Source organism: Gopherus evgoodei, chromosome 7 (assembly GCF_007399415.2).
Source record: "Gopherus evgoodei ecotype Sinaloan lineage chromosome 7, rGopEvg1_v1.p, whole genome shotgun sequence".
Classification (NCBI taxonomy): Eukaryota; Metazoa; Chordata; order Testudines; family Testudinidae; genus Gopherus; species Gopherus evgoodei.
Window position 1 is genome coordinate 103,927,928 of NC_044328.1, and position 20,270 is coordinate 103,948,197.

The window sequence follows — 20,270 nt, forward strand, 5'->3', positions numbered from 1 at the left end:
GAAAAAAAAGGTCTTCCTTGCAACTCTAGATTATGATGGCACATAAAGGGCGTTTATTAAAATAACAAGAGCATGGGAATTCAAAGTTATCTGGTATTTTACCTTAATACAGCTCTTTCTGCTCAGATCTTCTTCGGATCACCAGACATATCATATAAGCTTAAATATCTGTGCACAAACAAATGATTGTATTCCTGGCATTTCATCCTTAACACTCATTTACTTGGCTCTTGCCACTTTGTCAGACCCTGAAGTGTATGTGAACATATTTTTCTGTGATTTATTATGCTGTGGTAATAATACTCCTTCCAAGAAGGAAGAGTGTATGCTCTGAAGTGTATATAAATACCCATCTATTACCTAGACTGCTTCCTATATAACATATTATTATTCCTGTTTCAGGTTTACATGATTTAGAGCACCCTGATGTATCTTTGGCAGATGAATGGTGAGTCTTAAACAAAGCATGAAATTGGTGCCTGTTACCCTTCTTTGTTTAATATTGTTTGTGCTTACTGTGCCCAGCTCCTCACATTCAAAGACAAAGAGAGATCATGCTTATAAATATTTACATTGTAGTATTTTGGCAACATTATGTTCTCAGGTCATATTGCAACACTGACGTACATCCTGAACACCATCAAATGGCTCAGCTAGAAGCTATTAAACTCTTCCTCACAGGAAAAGAGCCATTGCTTCAATGTGAGTATGTTAAATATTTTTATACTAATAAGTTTTATAAACATTCCTTTATCTAAACAATGATTGTATTTAAACCTTACATAATAAAATGCTAATTAGTTGAATTGCTAATTTGGTTGGACAGGTAAGTGACATCATCTTGCAAATTCCATATTTACTTGAGAGCATAAGACAATCTATTGGTGTAGTACTTACATGTACTGATACCGAGATATTTACCATATATAGTATTGACAAACCAAACACTGGATTTCCAGTTCACAGTAGGCGGCCATGCTATCTTGTGTCATGGTTTCCTCAGATCTTATTAATTAAGGATGGTGGGGCTGAGACAGTACTTGGATAAGACTTCTAGAGAAAACACCATATGCTTCAGGAAGTGATGATGGTGAACTTTGAGGGAAGTGGCACTTTTCCTGAACAGTTAGAAGAGCACCAGTACTCCAGTTCTGTAGAAGAGCCAGGTTGTCCTTTAGATGAAATGTAAACCTGAGACCTGGAACTCTCATGATCATTGATCAACACACACAGTAAAATGACACAGAGATGGATTTAAGTAGCAGGCGGCAACTTTATTAATTTAATATTGGGGAAGGATTCTCTCTGGCCTGCTCCCTTTGTTCCTGGCATTTAAATGGTCCAATGAAAAGTTACAGGACTCCTGCCATAAAACTCATAACTCCCTCTCGTGGGCAAGGGGGACAGAGGGTACCAACTGAGGACCTTGGTCTGCAAAGATTCAGGTCTCCCCTTTTTCCATAGGCCCACGGTCGACCAACAAAATCCCAGGAGTTTTTCTTCTGGGAGCTGATCCTTTTGGTTGATTTGGGTGTGTCATTTTAATATACCTGATAGCTTGTTCTACAAGAGAGTGAGCATTAATATGGGATCTTGCATAATACCAGCATGAGAAATTGCATTGTTTTACCTAAACTCTCAAGTCACTTCAAATGGATAAGGTATTCCTCGCTTCCTAATCTAACATTGCTGCTGGTGTCATTGTAAAGGCTGCCAGTTTCACAGAAGCAAAAAGCATGAGGGCAAATTTTGGTGATGGTTGACGTGAAGTAATTTACACCTTTACGTATTTAGCTTGTAATTCTGTGAAGAGCCCGTATGCTTAAAGTAGATGAAATATACGTTGAATATAAATAATTAATACTATTTCTGTGCAGTTCACCTAATAAAATATTTTGATTTGACTCTCTTTTTCACCACACATATCATCTATTTTTGCTATTGATTTAATACATTTTCATAGGTGATAAAGAATTGATACAAGAAGTTCTGTTTGATGCAGTGGTGAGTGCACCGATAGAAGCTTATTGGACAAGTCTAGCACTAAATAAGTCAGAGTAAGTAAATAAATACATATGCACATTTTAGCATAATAAAAAAGTATACACTGACACGTAGTGAAATATGATTATGAAATATGATAGAAAAATACACCTTAGCAATTTAAGAACCTTTTACCCAGATACTGTGTAGATGGGTACATTATACATACCTATGTAGTTGGGCTAATCAGGTGACGAAAAATTGTGGGAGATTATTTGTTCATCTTCAAAAGAAAATTTTGAATCAACTTTGTGAGTTCATTTTCTTCAAGCATTTGAGAGCTTGAACTTCACTAAAGTGAATGAAAAGCAAATGTAAAACATTTAAGCTTAAATATTCATTTAAGGCCAATTTGCAACAGATTAGGCACTTTTAAAATTTGCAGTTTGTGCCATTTTGGCTAGTTTTTGAGGTTATACAATCTTTAACAATACAGAGTAACATATGAAACTAGCAAACAATGTAGGAATTGAAAATACAACACTGTATTTGGAATTATTCTCTAAGAAATGAATGAAACGTTTCTAAAAATGAATGTGAATTTGTAATTTGTTTGAGACCAGGTTATGTACATAAAACAGTGAAATTAATAACATAAATTATTCATTGCACATTCACTCCAACTTTCTAGACATAAGTCTTAGATATGAAAGCATATAGATCTTAACATTTTACAAAACCAGATTGGAACTAAATGCTCTACTGTAAAGTACATTAGCTATTCCTTTATTTGAGCTTTTACACTACATATGATACACTAAAACTATAGTAGTATGCAGAGAAATGTGATATATATTGGGAAAATAGGTAATTTGATTAGCAAAGCCTATGTGAGCTATCATTGTAGAAGGGGAATTCTGGAGACTATCCAGATGAGATTTGATCAAGTTTGTACAATTTTCTGTGTTATATGAAAAGGCCTGTTATTGTAAAGCCACATATAATACAGTGAGGTAATTAGTTGAGGTTGGTTTATAATTACTAGGATTGTGATTTTTCCATCTCCATTTTTAGGAAACTGAGTGAAAAAGAGAAAATACCATGGAAATACAAGTTTTGTTCTGTTTAAGTCAAATGTTAAAAAAAAAAAGATCAAAAGTTAGTTTAAAAATACACAACAAAAATCCAGCCTGAAAAAGTGTTTTAATTATTCTACCTATAAAATTAATTGTGCTTATATTGTGCACTGAACTGATAACAAACTGGGTGTTAGCCAGTCTGCTCTTAAGAGATAAGAAATTATTTCCTATGTCTGCCCTTGTGTTAATATACCCTAAGCTTTGAGGGTGAAATTCGCACAGCAGAATAAGGTCTTTTGAATCCTCCAACACACTGGAACTACAGCTATTCCGCTTCATACGTGGAAGGCAACTTCAGAGGGTGTGTACAGGGAGAATTTTATACCCCTTTTATATCCCCTCTGCCATTACAGACATAGTTCATTGTGGAGGAATAGGGGGTTGGAGGCTGGCAGTGGGAGGGCCAAAGGTATAATTGGTTTTGTGATAATGTGAATCTAGGGGCTCCAAATCCTCAGAGATGATCATAGAACTGGAAGGGACTGTGAGAGGTCATCTAGTCCAGTCCCCTGTGCTCATGTCAGGACCAAGTATTATCTAGACCATCCCTGATAAGTGTTTGTTTTACCTGTTCATAAAAATCTCCAATGATTCCACAATCTCCCTAGGCAGTTTCTACCAGTGCTAACCATTCTGACAGCTAGGAAGTTTTTCTTAATGTTCAACCTAAACCACCCTTGCTGCAGTGTAAGCCCATTGCTTCTTGTCCTAACCTCAGAGGTTAAGGAGAATAATTTTTCTGCCTCCTCCTTGTAACAGCCTCTTATATACTTGAAAACTGGGATCCCACTGGATATGCCCTTCCAGCTTGACTGTGAGCCACTGATAAATATTCTCTGGGAATAGTTTTTCAACCAGTTATGCACCCACCTTATAGTAGCTCCATTGGATTGTATTTCTAGTTTGTTTATGAAAAGATCATGTGAGACGGTATCGAAAGCCTTACTAAAGTCAAGATATACCACATCTACTGTTTCCCCACATCCACAAGGCTTGTTACCCTGTCAAAGCTATTACATTGGTTTGACATGATTTGTTCTTGGCAAATCCATGCTGATTGTTACTTATCACTTTATTATCTTCTAGGTGTTTGCAAATTAATTGCTTAATTATTTGCTCCATTATCTTTCCGGAAACTGAAGTTAAGCTGACTGGTCTGTAACTCCCTTGGTCGTCCCTATGTCCCTTTTTTATACTTGGGCACTATATTTGAGGTAGTGGGTGAGCAGGGTTTGTAGTCCCTATCCCAGCCTAGGACCAGGTTGAGTGACCCTTTCTTCCCCCAGTCTTCATGTAATTCCACCGCACAAATCCACCTTGATGAAACAGATTTCTTGCAGCAGCCAAAAAGCTTCTCAAACTATGCGTGTGATTGTTTTATCTCAACAAAAATGAACATGTCTTTCAATAAATTTAAAAATAAGAGGAATGAGATCAAAAATGCTATTTCACTAGCTCTATCTATTTACTGTTTAGAAATATTTATCTTTGCTTGTGTGCTGCTTTATTTCAGAAATTCTGACAAGGGAGTGGAAGTTGCCTTTCTTGGAACCCGGACAGGGCTATCTCGTATCAACCTGTTTGTGGGACCAGAGCAACTTACTAATCGGTAAGTCACACGACTGTGCTGAAGGAGCAGGTGGGAAGGCAAAGACATTTTTTAGGAGATATGCTCTTTTTTTCCCCCTCAAAGTTTCACACTGGCAAAGCTAAATTCATAGAATAAACAAGAACAATTCTTGTAGTCTTTAGATTTTTCTGTAACTTTTGGAACTAGTTGGTGATATTTTTCACCTGCGTATCAGCTATAATAGGGGCCTTTTTTTAGTCCATATATTTGCTTTTTTCTACCTTCCTGGAGTTAGACTCATATCCTGATTATTCAGTGCAAAACTAAGATGATACTGGAGCTGCAGAAGATGGGGGACATTATGCAATTTTTTCTTAAGCCCATCCCAAAATAAATGTCTTTAGGTGTTTCCAGCAGTTATTCATCCCAGTTGTGGAATTCCCTCAACTGAAGGTCTGTAACACTTAGTATGCTGATATTGCTAAATCAAAACTTTAATTTTACTTATTCTGTCATGCCTTTGGCTCACAAAATGGTAGATATGCATTATGTCATTTGTAACGTGCAAGGATACTTCAGTTTGAAGGGTTATATATAGGTTGAGCACTGTCTCATATCTCAGTCTACCATGAGCTACTTGGACAGAGGATTGCTATGGCTTCAAAGTATAATCGATGCCATTTAAGTATTTTATAGTATTAAATTTGAAAGAGAAAAAAAGCCATACAAAAATATGTTTTAAAATGTAATCACAATGCTCATTTTAAAGTTCCTTAATACTGAATATTGCACAGCGTAGAAAGGAAAATAATTTTCCACCAGTTATATTAAGCTTAGGTAATATAGACAATAGGATTATGTTGAATATTATGGGAAATGGTTTATCTTTATATATTGGACTTTTTTCTAAACAATTTAGTGTCAGTGTGATTGTTTTATACTTTGAGTAAGGGCAAAACTTAGAAAGTATGAGTAATAAGAATATTTGGGATTGTTGTTTGGTGTTGTTTAGAGATTAGTGCAGAGGTGTCAGAGTCAGGAAATGTTCATTCCATGCCCATCTTTGCATTGGCTTGCTCCATGATTTTAGGAAAGATACTTACACCCTGTGTGCATCAGTTTTCCATCTGTTTAAAATGAGGAAATATAATATGCTCTGACTGGGATTCTCCAATGAAAGCTGCCATAAAAGAGTCCAACACCTATTAAAGTAAATGAGAGTCCTTCCATTTACTAGTGTAGGTTGGATCAGGTCCCAAGGCCCAAATTCATAAAGGGACTTAGTGTTGCAATACTGAGGTTGCAGCCCCTAACTTTTAGTTGCCTAGTCACCTAGTGGAATCCACAGAACCTAGGTTAGGCACCCAGGCTTCCTGTATAATGAATGGGGAGTGTTAGGCACCTAACAATGGGAAATATCAAAGCTGGCACAGTAGGCGGGGAGCTGCCTTAAATATCCAATATCACATGCCAAGAATAGGGGTATGTACTAAGCCATGCACCTCTCAAGGAGTTAGGTGCTACATCTGGGCTGGAGGAAGGTGCCTATCTCTGCTTGGGATCCATAGCCATAAACCCTTTTCCAGAGTCAGGCGCCTAAGCTGTTTCTTGCAAGAATGGTGGCAGCATACCCAAACCTTTCACAAAATGGCCTGGTGAAGGAAGAGGTGAAGAGGAAAAGCAGCATCCTCTCATATAATATTTAGAGTGCCCTATGTTCAAATTCCTGCTCATTATCAGGGGTCTTCCATGTCCTGGGTGAATTCCCTACCAACTGGGCTAGTGCTTATAAAGGAGTTCTCTTTCCATCCATGTGTTTTGTGTGTAGTTAGGCGTGCTCTGAGCATACCTACTGGATTGGGCTCTTGAGGCAAGCGAAGTGGGACAATGTCTAGTTTCATCTGGTTTGAGGATCTTTGCTCGATCTTGGACATAAGATAGGCACTGGCCAGGACTGAGGCAACAGTGCACATGCCCAGAGGTGGAAATGTCCCTCAAGGAGCTAAACTGTGGAAATTTACGTCCCAAGGGATTTTAAGTATCTCCAGGGCTAGGCAGCAGCTTCGTAGGTATTTTGAGTACCTCAGCATCACCTAAATGTTGGTCTTGGGCCGCTAAAGGAGAAGTTGGCACCTAAGTCCTTGTGGAGATCTGAGCATAAGTGCAAAGGTGTTATAGCAACATATTAGTACTGTATGCACCATATACCTATGAGAGAGAGATAAAAATTCAGACAGTAACTTGAGAGGTTAGCTGTTCACAATAGATTAATTCCCACAGTTAGCATGAGACAGAAGTTGGTGTTTTAGGGCTTGGATATCATAAAGTAAAACCAGACAGAATTATCTATTAAAAGTCAATTTTCTGCTATCTACTCACATATTTCTATTCTAATCCTGTACAATAATCACAATGACAAAAAAAAAAAATAACACAAACCCTCAAACCATTACTTTTATTTGCTTAGAGTCCAGTCCTGTTCCCTCTGAAGTCCATGGCAAAACTCCTATTGACTTCAGCAGCAGCAGGAAAACGCCCTTAATTTTTACCTATTTGAACATGTCATATTATTAGCAAATCATGTGACAGTATAATTGTTTTTTATGCTCCATCCAGCATCTGCAGTCAATATGTCAATCCTTTTAAGAGAGCCAATAATATTAAATATAATTCTGGGAAAATCAACATTAGAGCAATGTTCAGCATTGTGTAGGAAGAGATACTTGTCTTCTCTTATAGTTAAATATTCCTCACCATTAAACTGCAAAGACAACAGTGGAAATGAATTAAAAAGCTGAATCATTGGTGTGTGAAAAGGTTTTAAGAAAGAAGATACTCGTTTTGACCTCCCTAATACATCTTTACCCAGGATTTGTCTTTAAGGATCTATTTCTATGGAATTACAATATGCAAGTGCAAATATGTGTGGAACATATTGATTTCAGTGCCAGAAAATGTTATGCAGCAATTTTTGGAAGTATGTGTTTCTTAAAATGAAGCTCTCTGAAATAAACGTCCTCTAGTTAGTGTAGCTTATTGCAAGAGGCTCTGTGTATTGCAAATGTCAGGTAAACACGTATGTGTTTTGTGCAAGGTAATCCAGTACTTATACTTATGATAACTAAGGATTTCTGCATGGTATTAATCTGAATACACAATATTGTTGTTGGGTGAAAGATTTATGAGCTGGAATCAGTGGCCTTGCAGCTTGTGCTGCTGTTGTCCTCATCCAGCACACTGGATGCAATGAGCATGGAGAAGATAGTTGCATTTTTAACTCATATGACCCCTCCCTACTACCACAGGCATCTTTCCCTGACATCCTTTTTTGGGGAAGAATATAGCCAAGTTCATTGTTCACCCCTCCCACTATTTCTTCTTGGGAAGAACAGTTATTAATCATGTTGGCCTAACTCAAGACTTGAACTTGGATTGCTTGAAACAGTTGCCCTCACTTGTTACAACCTCTCTTCCACCACACACAGCTAGTTTAAAAAGTAAAACATTATTTGAAGAAGTTGCTAGAAAGAAAGACATCTTTTTTAGTTTCTACAGTAATACAATTTTCCACAGTACTACTTGACTTTGGTTGAGTTTTTTACCCCTTTTCCCACCCTTCTCAGCTTGTACATAGCAGGGTTTCTATGAAATTTGTTGTCTGAGAAGATACTGCAAGTATATCAAGAAATATTCAGTGATATATTAAACTCTTTTACTGCACAAATGATATAGAAAAGAACCCAAAAGAGGAGTCCATTTTCTTTCCCAAAGACTAAGATGCTGTTTTGTTTTGACTTTCAAGCTTGAAATGTTTTTGTGATATACAAAAAGCAGCAAATATTTTCTTCTTTCTTCTATTTCAAGAGACTTCCTGACAGCTGAAGACAAAGAGAATATTTTTAATGCTGATCATTTTCCACTCTGGTACAGAAGAGCCGCTGAGCAGATACCAGGCAGCTTTGTCTATTCAATCCCATTTAGTACAGGTCTGTAATTTTATCACATTTAAATACTGAAGCATGCATAACATTGGAAAGGTTTCACATACGTTGTTGTATTCAGAAGAGGGTATTGAACTGAGTTTCATCTTCTGAAATCTGCACTGACATTTTCACCAAGTTCACAAATCCTGTAATCAGGCATTGTGGAGAAACTTGAAGTGTCACTCCTTGTGCTGTACCTGTTTTGTGGATAAATAGAGACTGTAATTGAATGTCAGATCAGCACTTTCCTGAACATTAAATTCATATGAATATTTGATAATTTTTTCAAACTAAAAATCTACAGCTGAACTTGCTTACACTGCAGTATGTTTGGATTTTAATAGCTTTTTTTTTTTTTTTTTTTTACACTTTGTAGAAACAGCAAACAAAAGCAATGTGGTGACAGCTAGTACTGCCGTTCAACTTTTAGATGACAGAAAATCTCCAGTGGTTGCAGGTAAAATTGTTTGTTTATTCCTATATGAAAGCAGTGTGTGAATTCCTTACTTTTTCAGACTGTTCTGACTTAGTGGACATTTCATTCAGAAAGAACAACTGGAAAGAAAATATCTCAAGTGCAACTGAATGCCCTAAAGCCTAGGTCTTTACAGGCCTCCTCTCCCTAAGAGCTTGAGTCTGTGTCCGTTGGGCACCCAAGTCCCCACTGTAAACTGCTGGGTTGGCATAGCAGTAATAACACAGCAGTAATCAGCAAAGATTTTTCAGTACATATAGGAGCAAATCTTCACAATTATAAACCAGAAGGAGTTTTCTTAAGCAAAACAAATGTAACAAAAATCTCTCAAGTATGATAGGATTGACCACATTCTTCAGAATTTGGAAAACACTCGCAATACTGCGAGACTTAAGGAACTCAATCTATTCAGTTTCTCAAAGAGAAGGTTAAGGAGTGACTTGATCACTATCTAGAAGTACCTACATGAGGAGCAGAAATTTGGTAATAGAGGACTCTTCAGTCTACCAAACAAAGGCCTAACAAGATCAAATGGCTGAATGCTGAAGTCAGACCAATTCAGACTAGAAATAAGGCACCAATTTTTAACAGTGAGGGTAATTAACTACTGGAAAAACTTACCAAGGGTTGTCATGGATTGGCCCATTCCTGGAAATTTTAAAATCAAGTGTGCATGTTTTTCTTTTGAAAGATAAGCTTTAGTTCAACCACAGCTATTGGAAGTGAAGCAGGAATTAATTCAGGTACTATGGCTGAAGTTATGCTGGAGGTCAGAATAGGTGACAATCATAATGGTTCCTTTGGTCTTTAAAATCTGTGAATATAGGTGAGGAACTCTGCCTCCCCACTAGCATTCTCCCACCCCTACAGGCCCTTACCTATTATTTTCAGTTGTCTCATATTTGGTTTGAGTTCAAATTAATTCAAAAATTGGTTCTTTTGGAAATTTTTCTCCAGTATCTGAAAATTTTCAGAAGTCTTTTAGTAACAGATGTCTGGTATATTGGAATAACAGAGACTTGGTGGGATAACTCACATAACTGGAGTACTGTCATGGATAGATATAAACTGTTCAGGAAGGACAGGCAGGGCAGAAAAGGTGGGGGAGTTGCATTGTATGTAAGAGAGCAGTGTGACTGGCAGAGCTCCGGTATGAAACTGCAGAAAAACCTGAGAGTCTCTGGATTAAGTTTAGAAGTGTGAGCAACAAGGGTGATGTCATGGTGGGAGTCTGCTATAGACCACCAGACCAGGGGGATGAGGTGGACGAGGCTTTCTTCTGCCAACCAGCAGAAGTTACTAGATCGCAGGCCCTGGTTCTCATGGGAGACTTTAATCACCCTGATATCTGCTGGGAGAGCAATACAGCTGTGCACAGACAATCCAGGAAGTTTTTGGAAAGTGTAAGGGACAATTTCCTGGTCCAAGTGCTGGAGGAACCAGCTAGAGGCAGAGCTCTTCTTGACCTGCTGCTCACAAACAGAGAAGAGTTAGTAGGGGAAGCAAAAAGTGGATGGAAACCTGGGAGGCAGTGACCATGAGATGGTCGAGTTCAGGATACTGACACAAGGAAGAAAAGAGAGCAGCAGAACAGACCCTGGACTTCAGAAAAGCAGACTTTGACTCCCTCAGGGAGCTGCTGGGCAGGATCCCCTGGGAAAATAACATGAGGGAGAAAGGAGTCTAGGAGAGCTGGCTGTATTTTAAAGAATTCTTATTGAGGTTGCAGGAAAAAAACATCCCGATGTGTAGGAAGAATAGTAAATATGTCAGGCGACCAGCTTGGCTTAACAGTGTAATCCTTGCTAATATTAAACACAAAAAAGAAGCTTACAAGAAGTGGAAGCTTGGACAAATGACCAGGGAGGAGTATAAAAATATTGCTCAGGCATGCAGGACTGAAATACGGAAGGCCAAATCACACTTAGAGTTACAGCTAGTAAGAGATGTTAAGAGTAACAAGAAGGGTTTATTCAGGTTTGTTAGCAACAAGAAGAAAGTCAAGGACAGTGTGGGCCCCTTACTAAATGAGGGAGAGAACCTAGTGACAGAGGTTATGGAAAAAGCTAATGTACTCAATGCTTTTTTTGCCTCTGTCTTCACAAACACGGTCAGCTCCCAGACTGCTGCACTGGGCAGCACAGTATGGGGAGAAGGTGACCAGCCCTCTGTGGAGAAAGAAGTGGTTCGGACTATTTAGAAAAACTGAACAAGCACAAGTCCATGGGGCCGGATGCGCTGCATCCAAGGGTGCTAAAGGAGTTGGCAGATGTGATTGCAGAGCCATTGGCCATTATCTTTGAAAACTCATGGCAAACGGGAGAGGTCCAGGGTGACTGGAAAAAGGCTAATGTAGTGCCCATCTTCAAAAAAGGGAAGAAGGCGGATCCGGGGAACTACAGGCCAGTCAGCCTCACCTCAGTCCCTGGAAAAATCATGGAGCAGGTCCTCAAGGAATCAATTCTGAAGCACTTATAGGAGAGGAAAGTGATTAGGAACAGTCAGCATGGATTCACCAAGAGCAAGTCATGCCTGACTAACCTAATTGCCTTCTATGAGGAGATAACTGGCTCTGTGGATGAGGGGAAAGCAGTGGATGTTTTATTTCTTGACTTTAGCCAAGCTTTTGACACGGTCTCCCATAGTATTCTTGCCAGCAAGTTAAAGAAGTATGATCTGGATGTTTGGACTATAAGGTGGATAGAAAGCTGGCTAGATCGTCAGGCTCAACGGGTAGTGATCAACAGCTCCAAGTCTAGTTGTCAGCCGGTTTCAAGTGGAGTGACCCAAGGATCGGTCCTGGGGCCGGTTTTGTTCAATATCTTCAATAATGATCTGGAGGATGGCGTGGACTGCACTCTCAGCAAGTTTGCAGATGACACTAAACTTGGAGGAGTAGTAGATACGCTGGAGGGTAGGGATAGGATACTGAGGGACCTAGACAAATTAGAGGAATGGGCCAAAAGAAATCTGATGAGGTTCAACAAGGACAAGTGCAGAGTCCTGCACTTAGGTAGGAAGAATCCCATGCACTGTTACAGACTAGGAACCGAATGGCTAGAAAGCAGTTCTGCAGAAAAGGACCCAGGGGTTACAGTGAGCGAGAAGCTGGATATGACTTAACAGTGTGCCCTTGTTGCCAAGAAGGCTAATGGCATTTTGGGCTGTATAAGTAGAGGCAGTGCCAGCAGATCGAGGGACGTGATCATTCCCCTCTATTCGACATTGGTGAGGCCTCATCTGGAGTACTGTGTCCAGTTTCGGGCCTCACACTACAAGAAGGATGTGGAAAAATTGGAAAAAGTCCTGCGGAGGGCAACAAAAATGATTAGGGGGCTGGAGCACATGACTTACGAGGAGAGGCTGAGGGAACTGGGATTGTTTAATCTGCAGAAGAGAAGGATGAGGGGGGATTTGATAGCTGCTTTCAACTACCTGAAAGGGGGTTCCAAAGAGGATGGATCTAGACTGTTTTCAGTGGTACCCAATGACAGAACAAGGAGTAATGGTCTCAAGTTGCAGTGGGGGAGGTTTAGATTGGATATTAGGAAAAACTTTTTTACTAGGAGAGTGTTGAAGCACTGCAATGGGTTACCTAGGGAAGTGGTGGAATCTCCTTCCTTAGAGGTTTTTAAGGTCAGGCTTGAGAAAGCCCTGGCTGGGATGATTTAGTTGGGAATTGGTCCTGCTTTGAGCAGGGGGTTGGACTAGATGACCTCCTGAGGCCCCTTCCAACTCTGATATTCTATGATTCTGTTACAATATCAGAGGGGTAGCCATGTTAGTCTGGATCTGTAAAAAGCGACAAAAGAGTCCTATGGCACCTTATAGACTAACAGATGTATTGGAGCATAAGCTTTCGTGGGTGAATACCCACTTCGTCAGACGCTGTATGTTACAGTTCACACATTCAATATAGTTAAACCTCATTGCCTGCCACCTTCAAATCCACAGCTCAAGAAATTAGGTTGTAAGTAAGCAAAGTTATCAACAATTGTTTTTTCTTGTCTTTACCGTTCTAGTAATAATTTTCCTTTTCTCAAATGGGCACTGCTTCCCATCATTTACAAAAGATCCGATACTACCCAATGGGATGGATACTACTAATACACTCAATAAAGGTGACCACTATTTTACTAACTGAGGAGGTGTTCCTTGTAAAGATGGCTACCATTTCCAATAACTGAGAGCACAGGCTGCCTCCTAGAACCTGACCCCCATTTCAGTAGAGCACTTCTGCGGCTATATTTCTCAACCTTCAAATCTGCCAGTGTGGGACAGCAAAGTGTGTGGAAAATGGATGGAAATTAGAACACCTGTACTTGTTGCATGTTGCAACATTATTACCAGCTTCAATGGTTTTCCACTATAAATCCTGTTTTAACAATATTTTCACACTATCAATTAAATACACCAATTTCTTTAAAAAAAATAAAAGAAAACAGGAATTCTAAATCTGCTATGTGGGTCATTAGCAGCATTTGAATCCAGCTCTTTCATATCCCAAGTCCAAGCCTTTATCAGAAGTAACTTCTGCTTTTGTGTGGAGCAGCCTCTAAAGGGGAAAGCAACATTCATTTTGCCAGTGAGCAGCACAGCACTAGAGTGGTGAGAATCAGGACTACAAGATTTTATTCCCATCTTTGGAAGCGGAGTGTGGTCTAGTGGTTACAACCAATGTGTACCCAAGCACATAGATTTGGCAGGTTCTTTCTGAGAGTGGTGTGGCTGAGTTGAGAGGTTGGAGTTGTCATATTAAGGATCTAGGCTCTGTTCCCAGCTCTGCTAGAAGTGACTTACGCATATTTTTGATTAACTCCTTTGTAAAATGAAGTGGCTGGTATTGGACTGCTTTCTGAGGAAGAGATATAAGTCATTAAGTGCATGAAGTGCACACAAATATAAACATCAATGTTTTAAGAGCTGAGATTTTAATTTTTGATGGGGATCTCTTCCTCCTTTGTCTCCCCATCAACTGGGAGTCTGATTCAACTGATTCGCCGTATATTTGAAAACTATGCTACTTATGTCAAAGTGAGGCAACCTCGGCAAGATGGTCACCTTTTGGTTCTTGTTTCCAATGGAACTGAAGAAATACATTGCTCCAGGGAAGAGGGCTGCTGTCTATGCTGTGAACCTCATCTCAGTCAAAGAGCAGCATCTGGGGTTCCCAGGTGAGGGAACTTTTGAGATCCAGTGTTAGGATGCTTTCTGTCCTCTGCTTTATTCTCTGCAGCTTTCATGGAGGCTCCTCCACCCTGAGGAATTGTGGTTGGTCTGGTGAAGCAGGTGTGGCCATACACAAGCCGACCTCACCACAGGAATGCAGGAACCATTGAGCTGGAGAGGGTAGAAATAAAACTAATTTCCCTCCACTTCACTCACTCACACACACACACATAATTATCCCACCCTGTCCCTCTCTACCCGTTTGCCTCTTTTTCCTATTCCACTGGAGGGAAAGTTGGGGAGCATCCCTACCTGCCCCTAACCACCCTATATTTATCATATTAAGGTAAGTCAGAAAATTCCATAAACAAACAAAAAAGTAGTTTAAATGAGATTGTCTGGTTAAATGAGTCTTATCCCCAGCACACAATCCCGGAATAGTAAGGATAGGCCAAATAATGGGACACCTATCAACTATTCTCTAAAGCTTAGCATATCCCCACTGATAAAAACAGATTCCACAGGGTCACAGGAAAAGTGTCCTTCTGCCCCCAGTTGATGAGAAGATACACAATTCATTGATCTCCCTCACAGCATAAAAGAAAATCTTAATTATAATCTCATCATTCTCTTATAAAAAATATGAGAACAATTAACTTGTGCAAAAATGTCAACCTGGATAATGGCTAATGTTTCTGTAGATATAATTAAGGTTTTTCGTTGTACTATGGGGGATATTGATGTGTTATGTATAATGTTTCCTTTATTAGTTGGAGACAAAATAAAGTTCCTTATGAAAGTACGAAGTCTGTCCATCAGTGCAAATGTGCTGGGTGGGCTTTAGGGCAGGGGCAGGCAAACTTTTTGGCCTAAGGGCCGCATCGGGTTTCAGAGGGTAGCTGGAATTTTGTTTCTCTCCCCTGGTTAGATTTAATTGAGGTTCCCCTTTAATATTCATATTCTAATATATTTTGTTTATAAAAAAGACTTACTATTTTAGGGTATTCTGCAAATAAAAATGTTCTGGTGTAGATTTATTTTCAGTCAATACCTCTATGGCGAAGACAGTGATTTTACCCCAAAGGAGTGTCTCAATTGCCAGTGTGCTGTAATCCATTGATTTCATGGGAATCAGGAATATTTAATCCATAAAATAGAAAGTGTGGTGTTGGCAGAATTTAGATTTTAGATATAAATTATTTTGAAAATATTACCGTAAATGACTTAGGAGCCGAAGTCCCATTTTCAAAAGTGACTTAGAACCTGACGTAGGACCAGATTTTTAAAGGTATTTAGGCATTGCTCTGCTCAACGCAGCAACACCAAGCTGATTTAGGAGTCAAAGTCTCACTGAAAGTCAATGGGACTTAGGAACCTAAGTCACTTTTGAAAGCGAAACAAAATGAAAACAGTCAGGTAGGAGTTGCAACACTGTGGTAGCACTGCCTAAATGCCTTTACAAATCTGGACTTTGGGCACGTAGGCGTTTAAGTCTCACAGGTACTTTTGAACATATTACTTATAATCCTTTGTCTCGTTGAAAAGGGATTAAAGATGGTTCAGTGTGACGTATCCCCAAAGCAAATCCTAAAGTGCAAGGAATGTCATGTTATAGGACACCTGTTAATTATGCCCTAAAGCAGAGGTGGGCAAACTGCAGCCCGCGGGACCGTTCTGCCCAGCCCCTGAGCTTCTGGCCTGGGAGGCTAGTTCCCAGCCCCTCCCCTGCTGTTGTCCCGCCCCCACAGCCTCAGTTCACTGCGCCCTGGGTGCAATGCTCTGGGCAGCAGGGCTGTGAGCTCCTGGGGTAGCGTAGCTGCAGAGCCCGGCCCGATCTGGTGCTCTGTGCTGCGCGGTGCGTGGCTGGCTCCAGCCAGCCACCGGTGCTCCAGGCATTGTGATAAGCAAGCAGGGAGCGGGGGAGGGGGATTAGATAGAGGGCAGGGATGTTTGGGGGGTGGTCAGGGGCTGGAGGTGTAGATAGGGCTGGGAGCGGAGCTTCTGGGGGCGGTCAGGGAGCAGGGGTGATGGATGGAGCAGGGGTCCCGGAGGGACCATCAGGAATGAGAGGAGGGATTGGATGGGGCAGCGGGGGGTGGTCGGGGTGGGGGTTCCAGGGACAGTCAGGGGACAAGGAGAAGGGGGGGGATGGGGCAGGGGTTCTGGGGGGGCAGTCAGGAAGGAGAGGGGTTGGTTTGATGGGGCAGTTAGGGGCGGGAGTTCCAGGGATTGTCAGGGGACAGAGAGCAGGCGGGGTGGATGGGATAGGTGTCCAGGGGGGGCATCGGGGGCAAGAAGCGGGGGGGGGCAGATCGGGGATGGGGGCCAGGCCATACCTGGCTGTTTGGCTAGGCGCAGTCTCCCCTAACTGGCCCTCCATACAATTCTTCTTCGAGTGATTGCTCATATCCATTCCAGTTAGGTGTACGCGCCGCGCGTGCACATTCGTCGGAAAACTTTTACCCTAGCAACTCAGTGGGCCGGCAGGTCGCCCCCTAGAGTGGCGCCACCATGGCGCTCCATATATACTCCTGCCGGCCCACCCGCTCCTCAGTTCCTTCTTACCGCCCGTGTCGGTCGTTGGAACAGTGGAGCGCGGCTTAGCTGACCTCCACTTCCCTAGCTACTCGTTTTCTCGTATATAATTATGCAGTTATAACACTTTTATATATATATTTGTATGGTTAGTTTAGTTAGCGGGGTTCAGGAAGTAGCCCCTTCCATGAGCCCAGTGCCGGAGCCATGCATGGCTCACTGGGTTTTAAAAAGGGGCCCGGCTTGCCAGAAGCCGCGGCCGAAGAGAGATCTACATGACTCCTGTTGAAGTGCCTCAGGGAATCACACTTGACAGATAAGTGCCCCATTTGCAAGGCTTTTAAGCCGAGAACAAAAAGGTGCGGGACTTTCACTTGCCCCTCCACCTTGGGCGCGGAGCGATGTTCAAGCGGCGGGCAGAAGCGCCTCCTCGGCACCGGACCCCGCCGGTACCACCAAGGCCTTTCGGCACCGACCGTCGCCGGCACCGATGTCGACTCGGCACCGCTCCCTTCTTCCGAGGTCGAGAGAGTCTACGATTCCTGCTGGTGCCTGGCGGCTCCCCGGCACGCGCCGTGGTTGAGCCCCCTGCTCCCGCTGCTTCCGTGCCACCTGCATCGCAGCCAGAGAGCTCGCCTCAGTTGCGTTATCCGGCACCGTCACCTGCAGAGGCACCGATGACTTCGGCTCCGTCGATTCCAGTCCCCCAGGACCAGGGAATCCGCTGCCTGGCAGCTCCCCGGCTCGCGCCGTGGTAGAGCTTACTGCTCCTGCTGCTTCTGTGCCAGCTGCACCACAGCTAGACAGCTCGTCTAAGATGGCTCGCCCGGCACCGACGACGTCGGCGCCGTCGATCCCGGTCCCACGAGGGCCGTAGAATCCGGTGCCTGACGGCTCCCCGGCACGCGCCGTGGTTGAGCGTATTGCTCCTGCTGCTTCCGTGCCAGCGGCACCGCAGCCAGAGAGCTCGTCTACTCGGATCGCCCGGCGCTGACACCTGCTACGACACCGATGACGTCGTCACCGTCGATCCCGGTCCCATAAGGGCCGTAGAATCCGGTGCCTGACGGCTCCCCGGCACGCGCCGTGGTTGAGCGTATTGCTCCTGCTGCTTCCGTGCCAGCGGCACCGCAGCCAGAGAGCTCGTCTAGTCGGATCGCCCGGCGCTGACACCTGCTACGGCACCGATGACGTCGTCACCGTCGATCCCGGTCCCACAAGGGCCGTAGAATCCGGTGCCTGACGGCTCCCCGGCACGCGCCGTGGTTGAGCGTATTGCTCCTGCTGCTTCCGTGCCAGCGGCACCGCAGCCAGAGGGCTCGTCTACGTCGGATCGCCCGGCACCGACACCTGCTGCGGCACCGATGGCGTCGGCACCGTCGATCCCGGTCCCACACGGGCCGTAGAATCCGGTGCCTGATGGCTCCCCGGCACGCGCCGTGGTTGAGCGTATTGCTCCTGCTGCTTCCGTGCCAGCGGCACCGCAGCCAGAGGGCTCGTCTACGTCGGATCGCCCGGCACCGACACCTGCTGCGGCACCGATGGCGTCGGCACCGTCGATCCCGGTCCCACACGGGCCGTAGAATCCGGTGCCTGACGGCTCCCCGGCACGCGCCGTGGTTGAGCGTATTGCTCCTGCTGCTTCCGTGCCAACGGCACCGCAGCCAGAGAGCTCGTCTACGTCGGATCGCCCGGCACCGACACCTGCTGCGGCACCGATGACGTCGGCACCGTCGATCCCGGTCCCGCAAGGGCCGTAGTATCCGGTGCCTGACGGCTCCCCGGCACGCGCCGTGGTCGAGCTAATGCTCCGGCTGCTTCCGTGCCAACGGCACCGCGGTCAGAGAGCTAGTCTAAGTCGGATCGCCCGGCACCGACACCTGCTGCGGCACCGATGACGTCGGCACCGTCGATCCCGGTCCCGCAAGGGCCGTAGAATCCGGTGCCTGACGGCTCCCAGGCACGCGCCGTGGTTGAGCTCCTGTTCCGGCTGCTTCTATCGGCACCGTCGATTCCAGTCCCACAAGGGCTATCGAATCCGGTGCCCGACGGCTCCCCGGCACGCGCCGTGGTTGAGCGTATTACTCCCGCTGCTTCAGTGCTGACGGCACCGCAGCCAGACAGCTTATCTAACTCGGTTCGCCCGGCACCGGCACCTACCGAAGCTCTGATGACCTCGGTACCGTGGATCCCGGCCCCACGAGGGCCGTCGAATCCGGTGCCTGACAGCTCCCCAGTACGCACTGTGGTTGAGCCTGCTGTTCCCTGCACGCCGGAGATGTTACCAACGGCGAGGGCTCTCAGTGCCATGACAGAGTCAGTGCTGCCTGACCCGGGCACCGCCGGTACGGGTAATACAGTCTCTTCAAGGGACTGTCCCCTGTCAGTACAGCAGAGCGGCACCGTCCATGATCACGGTCCCGCAGACACTCCAAGTCCTGTCGGCACGCCGGACACCACTGGCAGTCCCGGTACTGTTTTCCTCGGTACTGGTCACACTCGCTGCACCGGTCGGTATCCCGTTCGCCGACCCGCTATCGGCACCGTTCCGACATCTGGCACCGGGGCAGGTACCTTGACTCCTGTAGCTCTTCTCCGAGCCTCGAGATCTCGGTCGACCTCCCGACACCGTTCTGGTTGCGGGTCTGGATCTCGTTCCAGGTACCGATACGCCTCCCGATGCCGGTCCCCGGTGCCGAGTTGGGCAAGGTCCGAGTGAGTCAGAGACTTGGCCCGTGCCTTCTTTTACTACCTCCATGGCCATCCGGACACGCATCCGTGTCATCCCATATGCGCAGATTTTATGCTCAGGACCACGATCCTGATATCATGGCCAGCGGGCGCCAGCCCCGAAGCAGAAAGAGCCTTGGCGAATGCAAGGTGTACTCTGCAGGGGCCCTGCGCCTCTGGGTAGCAAAGCAACAAGCCTTGCTTAGCTGCGATAATTATAGCACCTGGGTGGAGGAGTTTCTCCCTCGAACCTCCCACCTAGAGTTCGCTGCCGTCTTGGAGGACGGGGGAAAGAATTTACCCTTTGTTGGTAAAGGCATCTTCGCGGCAGAGACAGCCCCAGACTGCGAAGCCTGCTGGACAATAGAGTCCTAATGCGTCTCAGCGTGTATACGCTTGCGACCAAACGCAGGCCTTTATGGCCCCAGCCGCCATACTCTGTGCCTAGCCAGAGGCAGAACTCTGGAAAACGGCAAGGCCAAGGTGGTCGCAGACAAACGTCAGGCCCCCTAAAAAGCCAGAGTCGAGGTCCCTCGCAATTACCACTGGGACCAAAGACGGACCTTCCAAGGTTCGTCGGAGGGCGGTGTACCAGTCGCAGGACGGGATCCTGATCCCGCTTTCTCCTGGCATGGCCCCAGTTACTTTTAGATCGCTGGGTCCTGCGCACGATGGAGCATAGGTAC

The 20,270-nt window shown here is 44.4% G+C and overlaps 1 protein-coding gene across 7 annotated transcripts in view; it reads left to right on the plus strand.

Annotated features, from left to right (window-relative positions):
* Window positions 1-20,270, plus strand: part of CACNA2D3 (calcium voltage-gated channel auxiliary subunit alpha2delta 3) — an 828,400-nt gene that overhangs the window by 678,368 nt on the left and 129,762 nt on the right. For all 7 annotated transcript variants that reach the window (XR_004001243.1, XM_030569375.1, XM_030569373.1 and 4 more), the window contains 6 exons: window positions 403-448; window positions 605-702; window positions 1,964-2,057; window positions 4,636-4,731; window positions 8,557-8,678; window positions 9,052-9,132. Coding sequence is in view for 6 of the 7 variants with exons in the window: in XM_030569375.1 (XP_030425235.1) it covers window positions 403-448; window positions 605-702; window positions 1,964-2,057; window positions 4,636-4,731; window positions 8,557-8,678; window positions 9,052-9,132 (537 nt within the window). In the remaining variant the exon portion in view is untranslated. The remainder of the gene's footprint in view (window positions 1-402; window positions 449-604; window positions 703-1,963; window positions 2,058-4,635; window positions 4,732-8,556; window positions 8,679-9,051; window positions 9,133-20,270) is intronic.